This window comes from Mustelus asterias, chromosome 18, assembly GCF_964213995.1.
Source record: "Mustelus asterias chromosome 18, sMusAst1.hap1.1, whole genome shotgun sequence".
Classification (NCBI taxonomy): Eukaryota; Metazoa; Chordata; class Chondrichthyes; order Carcharhiniformes; family Triakidae; genus Mustelus; species Mustelus asterias.
In genome coordinates, this window is record NC_135818.1 from 45,705,143 (window position 1) to 45,717,642 (window position 12,500).

General features: G+C 41.1%; 1 protein-coding gene across 1 annotated transcript; it reads left to right on the forward strand.

Annotated features, from left to right (window-relative positions):
- The first annotated feature begins 26 nt into the window (after positions 1 to 26).
- On the forward strand, positions 27 to 10,776 carry l3hypdh (trans-L-3-hydroxyproline dehydratase). The gene is made up of 5 exons (XM_078233822.1): positions 27 to 535; positions 1,957 to 2,126; positions 4,012 to 4,134; positions 4,805 to 4,942; positions 10,000 to 10,776. The coding sequence occupies exons 1-5, from the start codon at positions 52 to 54 to the stop codon at positions 10,123 to 10,125; spliced, it is 1,041 nt and encodes a 346-aa protein (XP_078089948.1). The 5' UTR covers positions 27 to 51; the 3' UTR covers positions 10,126 to 10,776.
- Positions 10,777 to 12,500: the final 1,724 nt, after the last annotated feature.

The following is a 12,500-nucleotide window of genomic DNA, read 5'->3' on the forward strand; positions in this document are numbered from 1 at the left end:
CCTTTACCCTTTGCCCCCCGGGGGCTGGCCGGTAGGTCACTGAGATCCCGGATGGAGCTGCTGTTGAGAGCGCCGCCGGGCCTGGGCTCCCCGCTCTCGGTGCTGGACATGCACACGGGCGGGGAGCCGCTGCGGATCGTCACCGGCGGCTTCCCCCCGGTGCTGGGGGACGACATCCTGAGCAAGCGGCGCTACGCGCGGGAGCGGCTGGACGGCCTGCGCCGGAGGCTGCTGCTGGAGCCCCGCGGACACTCGGACATGTACGGGGCGCTGCTGGTGGGCTCGGAGCGGCCGGACGCTCACCTCGGGGTCCTCTTCATCCACAACCAGGGCTACAGCACCATGTGCGGCCACGCCGTCCTGGCGCTCGGCCGCTTCGCCCTGGACTACGGGCTGGTCGCCCAGCCCAGCTCCCCCGAAAGCCAGGTCAACATCCACTGCCCCTGCGGCCTGGTCCGGACTTTCGTGCAGTACGACCGGGGCAAGAGCGGCCGCGCCCGCTTCCTGAGTGTCCCCGCATTCGTCTTCGCTACAGGTGGGAGTGAGAGGCCAGCTGGGCACGGCCTCTGCACCGTGACAGCCTGCAGTCAGCACTTTTTAAAATGTCTTAGAGTGAATCAAATTCACAGAATCATAAAATCCTACAGTGAGGCAATTCGGCCCATCGGGACTGCACTGGCAACAATCCCACCCCATACCCTATCCCCATAACCCCATGCATTTACCCTGTGAATCCCCTTGGCACTAAGGGGCATCTTAGCATAGCCAATCCACCTAACCCGCACATCTTTGCAGCGTGCAAGGAAACTGGAGCACCCGGAGGAAACCCACGCAGACACGGGGAGAATGTGCAAACTCCACACAGGCCGTGACCTGAGGCCGGAATTGAACCCGGGTCCCTTGCGCTGTGAGGCAGCAGTGCTAACCACTGTGCCACCCTCGATAATATCACTAGACCATCCTGCCCTGCTCCCATTCCAAAATTATGTAGATATGGACCAAATACTGCAGATGCTGGCAATCTGAAATGAACACTGTATTCCAGTACATGTATTTCAATATATCTGACAATACTAAATCAAATTAAAACAGAAAATATTGGAAACACTCTGGCTGTATCTGTAGAGAAGGAAACCGAGTTTTCCTGTCTCTCCCTTCCCCCTCCCCCCACAGGAATCATAGCGGGCAGGACACGGACCATAGAAAGGTCCATTGACCTCGGGTGGGATTTTCCAGTCTTGGGGCATGTGTGGCCAGAAAGTCCCGCCCAATGTTTCAGGTCAATGACCTTTCATCAGAATCGGAACAAGTCATCAACCTGAAACGTTAACTCTGTTTACTTTTTCACTGTTACTGCCAGATCTGCTGAATGTTTCCAACATTTTCTATCACTTGGCTAAAGTCTATGCCCACTCACATGGCGCTTGCGACCACAACAACTTTACCTCTTACGCTTTATGGTGCCAGGGTTGAGGACAGGGGCCATTTTCTTCTGCTGGCTTGTTTGATCATCATGGTTTGGGTGGGATTGCTGACCTTTTCTGTGATGAGAGTTCATTGTAGGACCAATTAGTTCCCTTGCCTGTTTTTGATGTCATCATTGCCACTTCAATATGTTGGCATCTCATTCTACATAATACCTATTCCTTCTCTTGATACAGTTCTGCCCTCCAAAATGTAGCTGACTTGGGCATTTGTGCACCATTTTAAAATGTGCACAAATGTCAAGAATTTGTATCATGAGCACAAACCTGTATAACTATTCCTTCAGTGCCTTTAATAAAGTAAAATATTTCAGGCATTGGAAATAGTCATTTATGTTATTTCTCTTGGTGTTACACCAATCTCTTGAACATATAGACAATAGACTCACTAAGAATCTGTGCATTAGGTAAGAGCCATTATGCACATATGTACATGCAATATTCAGTGCCAGCTTATTCATCTCTCTTGCAGATGTTGCTGTTGATGTACCAGGACATGGGAAGATTGTAGTGGACATTTCATATGGAGGTGCTTTTTATGCATTTGTGAGTGCAGATCATTTTGGTTTGGATGTTCGTTCCTCCAGGATCCGCAATCTTGTAGATGCAGCAGTAACTGTAACTAATGCTGTGGCAGCACAGGTACGTAGAGAAGCCAAATATATTTCTGATTTGATCAGTATTTCCTCCTCACAATCTGATTGCAAATTAGTTTTGCCCCTCATTTTCTCAGAGGCTGGAATTGTAGCCATGTGTCTTTTTCATTGAGACTGGATTCCTCCTGCCTCAAAACTGAGAATGAGTTCCTGAAAACATTTTTATTTAATTATAGTTTTCAAACCTAATTGACAGTCAGGAATTGTGCTTTTAATGAAAATTTAGGCAAAAATCCAACATGCTGTTCTGTGTTCAACCTCCCCAGACCATGCACTTGTGGGAACTCAACATAAAGATCTGACAACTTTACACACCTTTTGTACCCAGGAACAATGCAGGAACTTAAACTGTTGCAGATCGGGTTTGGAATTGGCATAACTTGCCAAGCAGGCCTATGGAGCTTGATCCATTATTTTATGACTAAAATATTTTCCTGAATATCCCATAAAGCATTAAGAATGATTACTTGTACATTCTGGAGTTAGTAATATTTCATAGAATCATAGAAACCCTACAGTACAGAACGAGGCCATTCGGCCCATCGAGTCTGCACCGACCACAATCCCACCCAGGCCTGACCCCCATATCCCTACATATTTACCCACTAATCCCTCTAACCTCTGCATCTCAGGACACTAAGGGCAATTTTTAGCGTGGCCAATCAACCTAACCCGCACATGTTTGGACTGTGGGAGGAAACCGGAGCACCCGGAGGAAACCCACGCAGACACGAGGAGAATGTGCAAACTCCACACAGACAGCGACCAAAGCCGGGAATCGAACCTCGGTCCCTGGAGCTTTGCGGCAGCAATGCTAACCACTGTGCTACCGTGCCGCCCTGATATTTGCATCAGGGTTGAATTTTTCAGTTTCCTAAGTTACTAACCAGATATAAAAACAATGTTCACTTTAAATTTTCTTCAAGTACATCAATGCTAGTGCAGCAGTTCGGAACTTTATTCCCCCAGACTAGCCCCCCTTGTGCCTTCCACCTGGTCTCCAAAACCTAACCTGAGCTCCCAACCTTCCCTCCCCATCCTCGTTATTGTTATTCCAATTCCTCCCTGCCCAAGACATTAAGACTTGACTTAATCCAGCCTCTATGACAGATCTTCCTGGGGACTCCCTTGAGCAGGAGCCAATACTAGCATCTGCCCCAGTGGAACAACTCAGTTGACATCCAATCAGATTGGATGCTCTCAAGGGTGGGATTTCCTCTCCCTGAGGGGCAGAAGTCCCACACTCACCTCATTATCACTGTAAGACAGCCCATGGGACTGACTTTTCTACCAGGGGTGGGGTGTATATCTTTGGCCGGTCAGTTCTGATGGGAATGATCTCTCCCTTCCTTTGGAGTCGAGTTTTTCCATCTCAGGCTCCAGGGACGTGTGGAGAATTCTTAAAAGATCGATTACCTACCTTCTGTGGTTTTCTTCATTGCTAAAAATAATACAGGGGACATATATGCTTTCATTTACTTTTGGTCCAATGAGCCAGTGTGTGCATAAGAATTTTATTCTGGGCAACTGAGCAGATTGGTGTCACTCAATGTCAGCTCAAACCTATTCCACGAGGAGACATTACCCACAAAATGGTTTGTCCAGAATTCACTCTCACTCAATTTTGGCCTCTGAAGAGTATGTAATTTTAAAGAAACCTACCATCTGGTTGATTTTTTTTATTGTTTAATTCTAATTTAACTACTTTCATACGACTAGTTCACCTAGTACACATTTTGAGATTCTGAAGAGCACTTAAATATAACAACTATTAAAACAGACTTGGTGTTGGTATCTACCAAAAAAACAACTATTGCTATTGATGCAATAAATTAATATCAAACTCTGCTCAATAATTTTTGTTTTTACAGGTTAAACTCCACCACCCTGACAGTGAAGACCTGGCCTTCCTCTATGGCACTATATTAACTGATGGCAAAGATGTGTTTTCTGAAGAGCCAACAGCAAATATCTGTGTTTTTGCAGATGCTCAGGTGGGTAAAGTAACTATGATTAACAAACCTTGTTACAATGAACTTACTACACACATTTGAGCAGGCCTTGAAGGGTAAACACTGTGCGATCTTTAGTGATTTAATCACAGCCGATTTATGAAGTGGCACAAAATAATCTACTTAATTTCTCAGCTGAGATTCCCAGTCAGACTTGTTTTAGGAAGTATCAATTAATAATGGAAGTTTATTTATCAAAGTGTATATCGCATTCTTTGTGCAATAAATAAGAAAGAAAATATCACCTCAGATGTATTCAAAGTATTCCTGTTTAAAATACAAAATAAATTAATGAACTCAGTTGAAATTTGATGATTTTGAAAATATCTTGTTTTCCGGCTGTTGGTCGGTTTCTTCCTCATTAAGGGCAGCTCCACAAAATCCACAATAGGAGAAATTTCCCTGTGTACTGGAGCAGCTCTACTGCAAACACTAGGGGTTAAAACAAAGCTGACTGTCACCTGAACAGTAATCAGAACTTGCACTTTTGCAAGCTCTTTATCAACATTTTAATACCCAAGGTCAAAATACTCGATCCATACCTATTATTTATTATGCAGTTAAGGAAAACATTTGAAAATATAAAGATCAAATATAATTCATGAATAAAAAAACATTTTGAGCATTTTTTTGTTTAACTTATCCTGAATAGGTTGACAGAAGTCCCTGTGGCTCGGGTGTGACAGCTCGTATTGCACTGCAGTATCACAAAGGATTAATTCTGCTGAATCAGACCAGGACATTTCAGAGTGGTCCAACAAGCTCGCTCTTCACAGCAAAAGCTGTAGAGGTGATTGACATATTATAAGTATTGTTGCTTTTTGAAACCTAATACAACAGCACATTTTAACCCAAACCTCAACAGTTAGCAGCATTTATATTTTGTATTAAATGTCAAGAGCTAGTAGTCCCTATCTACGATATCTAGAAATTATAGTGTCACTATCCAGTATTCACCCAAAATTGTAGGAACTAACTTAAGCTTCAGAAATTAACGTTTATTAGAAATTTCATTTTTTAATTGCTCATGTAAGATTTTCTTCCAATTAATCTTCTTAATTGTTGCAATTATTTTAAACAAGACTTAGTCTATGATTCCAAATCTTTCAAATAAATAGAGGAAGTTTTTTTTCTTCATTATGAAGTTAAAGAAAAATCTTCCACAAAACTTGTTAAGACGGTAAATACAATGCAGTTTGCAGCAATGCAATACTCAATCTTGTGCAGCTTCAACCAAGCACTCTGCAATGTGGATAAAGGTTTTCCATTGCGTTTCCTGGAAACTTTTTCAATGTTATTTTTTGTAATGTCACTAGGGAGCCAATTCAACAATCCCCTCAGTTGTGTTTTAACTAACCATTTAAACGTGACCAGCGTCTAGTCATCAGTACACTGAGTTCCACTTTCACCAAGTTGAGAATTACATAGAGCGAGCAGAAGTTGGGTTTGTACACACCACTCAATCTGTCTTAAATCAAAAAATTGGAATATACTGTCCAGAATTGCATCTGGACCAAGACTACAATTCTTTTTCTTGTTAATTAAGTGTGTCCCACTCTTAAGTTTCTGTCTGCAAGATTAGGATAAGGTAGCAAAGTCATTTGTACAAAAGTTAAATTGAGAAATTGGACAAAATACCTATATGAAATGTAGAATGCTGCAAATGCTCAACAACTAATTCCTAAAAGTGTCTCTTAAATACTAGCAAATGGCAATTTTGACAGAATAAACATACTGGCAGTGCAAGAGGCAATTAGGAAACACCCAAGTGACAATGTGTGAATCAGACGACTTGCACAATCCCACCACCTTGGGAAAGCCAGCTGCTGATTAGCATTTTTAAATATTTCCATTTTTTTATCAAAGCAGCTATCACCTACTTTTATAGAACAGAGTTAGTGATCCGCGAGAGACAAATGTGATGTGAGAAAATACATTTGGGGTGTGGAATGCACTGCCTGGAAGTGTGGTGGAGGCAGGTTCAATCGAAGATTGTCTCAAATAACAAAATGAGGAAGGCACTAAGTCATGATGCTCGTTTGGGGAACCAATGCAAACACGATGGACCAAATGGTTTCCTTCTGCTCCATAATAAGTCTGTGATACACAGTTGGCAAATAATAAATATGCCAAAAACAAAAGACAAGCTACTATCCAGTTACTCAAGTTCAATGATAACAATAAACCTCCGCTTGCCTTCAAACTATCTTGAAATGCTGCTTACTCAAACCTTTTGTTAGTTAAGGTTTTGTGCACGACTAGTTGTTCAGGTTAAGACTACAAAAGTACACGAGGCGAGTTCGTCCATGTGCTTTGGCTTCTTAATATAGCGTTTCATTGAATAAATCTTATCATATTCCTTTGGTTCTTCAGTGCTTGTTTGTGCTTGGACTTGATATTGGAAGAAAAATATTATGATAGTGATAATGACTCACCTAACCAATACATTCACAATGCAATTGGAAAGAGGCAAAATTACAAATCTTTTAGGTATGCACAAATTTAGAATAGCTACAGTTAAATGTGCAAATGTTAATAATTCACCAATGCATTAAATAAATGTTTTTTGTCTTTCTATAAAGACTCTAAATGTTTACCCCTGGGGTAATAAGTAGAATGGGTAAGATGGGTATAGAGGGATATGGGCTAAATGCGGGCAATTCGGATTAGCTTAGGGGTTTTAAAAAAGAAAGGGCGGCATGGACAAGTTGGGCCAAAGGGCTTGTTTCCCTGCTGTAAACCTCTACGACTCTAATAACTAGTCTAGATTTTGTATTATTAACAGTAAAGCTAGTAGCATGCACTGTTATAGAGTAAAGAGACAGTAACTTTCAGAGTGCGAACATGTATAGTTAAATGTGGAATCCAGAAGCTGTGGTCTGCATTACTCAGAAGATGTACAGGCTACGCTGTAACAGAACCTCAAATATAGCTTCAGCGTTGACATACATTTAATGGCATGAAGTTGGGGGGGTACTTACCACCAATTACTCACTAAACATACCAGAAAAGGTTAGGGTGTTGCAATTAGGACTAAGTAATTTTTTACATGGTGTGATAAGTGATAATTACTGCCAAGCAACCTTCCTGGCCCTGAAAATTTTACTTGTACGGTGTCTCAGTCCTTCAGAACTTAGCCAGTATTGGAGATTTTGTAAAACAGTTTATTTTAGATTTTTTCTTGTGTCTCCCCTGCCTTGTCTGCCAATTTCATCGTTCTTTCTCAATCTTTATTTTACTTTCTGCACACAATATAAACCTAATTTATACTTTTTGCTTTAGGCTGCATGTCTCAGAAAGGATTCTTCAGTCTGCTCGATTGAAGAGCTTTCCTGTTCTTTTCCCTTTTCACGTTCCCAATAGAAAGCACTTAATTAAATGTTGGGCCAAATCCTCTGGTCTCTGGATTGTGGAGACCACACGACTGAAGATATGCGTGGGACTCTGTGCAAGTTATGATGCGCGGAGCTACATGGAAACTACTCAGGAAGTTTCAACTTCCAATGGCAATTCTGACCGTCCGCAGGTAACTACACAACTGACCCCACCCCCCCCCCCCCCCCCCCCACCTCCAAAACCTCCCGATCTCCCGCACTGGCTTCCCTCAACTAGCCCCACCCACCCCTCTCCTCCCCATTGAACGCCCAACCCACCTACACCCCTCGAGCTAACCTGACTGCCATCTCAATTACCCACCTCACTCACCTATCCATCTCACTCGGGGGGAGGCGGTGGTCAAGTGATTTTATTACTAGACTATCCACCTGCTAATGTTCTGGGGACCCAGGTTCAAATTCCGCCATGGCAGATAGTGGAATTTGAATTCCATAAAAAAATCTGGAAATAAGAATCTATTGATGACCATGAAACCATTGTCAATTGTTGGAAAAACCATCTGGTTCACTAATGTCCTTTAGAGAAGGAAATCTGCCATCCTTACCTGGTCTGGGCTACATGTGAATCCAGAGGCACAGCAATGTGGTTGACTCTCAACTGACCTCTGGAAGTCGTGAAAAATTTTCAATCAAAGCAGCAATCCAGCAATCATTGCTGATGCTCAGAAGATCTGGCCTTTGTATTGTGGGCAGCCGTCAGCACAGTGACTGGGCGAACATGGCTGGCAAATCCCACTCTAAAGGTATCAAGAGGTATGGGGAGAGTGTGGGAGTATGGTGTTGAGATAGAGGATCAGCCATGATCATATTGAATGAAGGAGCAGGCTGAAAGGGCCAAATGTCCTACTGTTGCTATGTTCTATGTTTCTACACCTATTATAGTTGGGACCACCCTATTCACATGAGCACAGATGTGTATCAGAAATCAAGTCTTTGAGAGGGAGGTCAGATGGTCTCATTGTTTTGAAGTATTGTGTTTTGTTGTGGACTTACTATTAGGAATAGCTCCCCATTTATGGTCAGAGATAAAGGAAAGAAAAAGAGGAATGTAGAATACAAAGAATAGTACAGCACAAGAACAGGCCCTTCAAGCCTGCGCCGATCACGTTTACCTACCTAAATCAACTGCGCTTAACCCTCTATTCCCCGTGTGTTCATATGCCTATCAAGATAAGTATTAAATGTGGCTAACGTAACTGCCTCAACCACCTCACTTGGCAGTGCATTTCAGGCCCCCACCACCCTGTGTGTAAAAAAAAAACTTCCCCCACACATTTCCATTGAACCTTTCCCCCTTATCTTGAACTTGTGCTCCCTTGTAATTGTCATTTCTGCCCTGGGACAAAGCTTCCAACTGTTCACCCTATCCATACCTCTCATAATTTTATAAACTTCCTTCAGGTCACCCCTCAGCCTCCATCTTTCCAGGGAGAACAATCCCAGTTTATTTACAGTTTAGCATAAGTCAAGATTCCTGGTTGAGGGGTTGATTAGGTCCAGATGGAGATCAGAACAACAGCTGATCAGAAATGCTAAATAAGCCTGATAATAAGGATAATGTGTTAATGTTCCTTTAAGAAAAGTGACCAAATCGTAAGGTGGCGAGAATTGTTACAAATGTTTCCTGTTGTTGTTCTAATAACAAATGCAAAATAAACAAATTGTGGACATGCATTCTGCTCACTTCTTTTACTGGTGAAATAGTGTGCATTCCAAAAGATTGGAGAAGCACACTTATATGCACATGTGAAAGAGACAATATCCAGTCCAGATTACAGCAATAACGTGGGTTATGAGTAGAATGGATGCAGAATCTCCCTGTTTCAGTGACTTGTACTGCAGAACTTCAGAATAGTTGAAGAATTGTAACCAGAGCATTAGGTTTAGAAAGATAGCTGTTTGAATTAATATGGGATGAGTAACTATCAAAAATACATCTGTAAAAGCTGGTCAAAACCAAAGCATTTTTGATATTAGAATTAGAGTCCAGGTGATATTAAAGTTTTTTTTTATTACTTTTCCAATTCAATCAAATCAAATCCAATTCAGAGTCTCAACAAGTCTCAGATCCAGGCTGACAAGACAGGGCGAGCGACCAAACCACCCTGTCCTGGGCCTGATCTACATGAGCCAAGCTGATTGGAGAAGGGGGAGGTTCCTCCTCCAAGACTTGAGCTCATTTGCATCTTAGCCAAAAGGCCGAGATGCCACTTTTAAAAATTGCTTCATATGAAACATATGAAGCTTCAGTGTAACCTAATGACCTCAACCAAGTGCGGCCGACCATGGGCTGCCAACTATACTACACTTGATCTTAGCCAAAAGGACGAGAGGGATAGCACAAACCTTGGTGACTCATGCCCTGATATATTTTTATGGTAATAACTATTATTATCATACCATGAGCAATATTGTGAGAAGATTGCTAAAAATGTATTTTTCCCCCCCCCAGGAAACACAATGTGGCGATTTCAAAGCTGTTATAGTGGAAGTGTCAGGGCAAGCACATTACACTGGAACAGCAAGATTTTACGTGGAAGATGATGATGACCTGAAAGACGGGTTTCTTCTCAAATAAAGCAGTAAAAGAAATTCCAATCAATAATGTTAGTGTCCTAAACCTGCATTCTTTATATGAACCTTAATACCTCAAGGGCATTATGAATTATTGTTGTATCATTAAGTTGATATCAGGTGCTTAGCTAAATCATGAGTTAAAATATTTACTACAATGAATTTAGAACCAAATAATGCTTTTTTAAAATCTGTTTTACACTAGAAATGTTTAAATCTAAACTGATATTTTGATCATCTTCATCATTTTCCTTAGTTATTACTGCATTATGCAGTGAAATTCTATGCAATATTAATTGTAAAGCAGACAATTATGTTTATCTTCAGAATATTTCAGCTGCCATTGAATCACACTACACTTGCTGCTATTGAAGTTATTAATCTGAAGCTTAGAATATGTATTAAAACCCAGAACCTGTGAAGTCATTGTTTCCAAATATCAGCACTGCCATTTCAAAAGTGATATTTTTATACATAATAAAAGGTTTTCAACTAAATTTTGCTACTAGGGTAAGTAATTATAAGAGCTACAACTTGAAATTTATACGAAGTGCAGGTGATTTTTCAAATAATAATTAGCTTAGTTTACATAATTCTGTATCTTGTGTATCTGTTTAATTTTTTAAAAACTGGTGATCAATAAAGCACATTATCCAACTTGATGTGTATTTAGTTTTGTTATGTGACATGGCCATTTTATGTGAAGTTGTGCAAAAACATAAGCAGGATAGCTGAGCCATGCCAGTTGCTTCAAATCTGGGATATTAAGATCCAGCTTCTTCTTGAGAATTAAACTCTGTGACAAATAGGAAAATATAATTCAGCGCAGTATATGTTCAAAAGCAGTTGGGACGTTATCCAAAGGCTTTTAATGAATGGCTGATTGAGTAAAGTTGCTGAATGTTAACCTTCATAGTTTCCTTGTTGGATAATAGAGCCTCATCAGAACCTAGCTACTGGATTTAAGAATATTCATAAACAAAGGAAGCAATTGGCTTTGGAATCCAAGGGGTATCCATACCAAAGCAAGTTGAATGTAGAAAATTTACCTAATTTGAAATTCTGATACTTTTTAAAAAATGTTCAAATATCATCACGTGAGATTTTCAACTCAGGACAGTGTAGACCAAGAAGATTCTAGGTTTCCAATGAGCTACTTAATCTCAGTTCTTCACAATAGCCTTGATTAAATAATTAATAACATTCCTAATGTTAATCACTTCACCATTTGTTGCCATGTCTTCAGCTGCCTGGACTCCAAACTCTGGAATTTCCTTCATAGCCCCTTCCTTCCCCCCCCCCCCCACACCTTTCATCCTTAAAGATGATCCTTAAAACCGATTACTCCAATCAGGCTTTTGGTCACCTGACTTAAATATCTCCTCATGCAGCTAAGTGTCAAATGTTGTCCTCCAAAGTGGCTTGGGACATTGACCGAGTTAAAGGTGCTATCTAAATGTAAGCTGGTGTTCCTGATGACCACACACCAATTCATACAGGAAGCACACCAATACATCAAATATTGGATGAAGGTGGAATGAGCTTCAGCCGTGATGTCTTCCACCATTCAAAAGTCTGCTGCCTCACTGGAAAATGGTCACTTGATGAGTTACCAAAGGGTGACTGTCAAGGTAAAGGACAAGCAAAAATTGGAAAGGTTGAATTACCTGAGATGATTTGGATCTATCTCAGAGTAGATCATTCAGCCCCTGAACCTGTTTACTAAAGGAAACTCATCTCACTGTGATTAAATTTGCAGCTTTTTAATCTGCAGCCAGACACACATGCTGCATCCTGAGGCCACTATATTAACACAGATAATGTGTCGTAAAGAGATGGAGAAGGTTACAATGTAACTATTATGTATTAGACTTAATGTCGAACATACATGGTAAGTCAATCTGAAAAGGTTGATGTATCTTGATTTTTTTTTACTTCAATTCGTATAACTCTGCTTCTTCATCCTTTTTAACTTTGGTTGGGAGGGGGTGGCTGTGGATAGTGAATGGATCCACAAACAACTGCAATTGGAGAGTGGTTGTGGGGCACTATGGCAATTCCCTGGAAATCGCCAATCACTCCTATTTACCTCACCCACTTCATCCCATTATCTCCTGCCACCCTGCACTTTCCCTACCTCTTCTTTGAACTACAGCTCTGATCTTGTAACCCTCCCTCCCTTTTGCTCTATTGTCATCCTTAATGCACCTTTTTTAACCCTTTATTTGGTACTCAGCAGCATTTCAACATGTAACCTCCCTTTCTATTTTACTGAGGAGACTTCAATTACTCTTAGAAATCAACTTGCTACATTATGACAGTGATAACGCTTCAAAAATATTTCATCTTGATGTCCTGTCATGAAAGGTGCTATATAAA

Bases quoted from the DNA above. Each gene is read 5' to 3' on its own strand.
- l3hypdh (XM_078233822.1), top strand. From the start codon at position 52: ATGGAGCTGCTGTTGAGAGCGCCGCCGGGCCTGGGCTCCCCGCTCTCG. The intron at 2,127-4,011 runs GTACGTAGAGAA...TTGTTTTTACAG, and splicing joins CTAATGCTGTGGCAGCACAG to GTTAAACTCCACCACCCTGA. The intron at 4,135-4,804 runs GTGGGTAAAGTA...TATCCTGAATAG, and splicing joins GTGTTTTTGCAGATGCTCAG to GTTGACAGAAGTCCCTGTGG.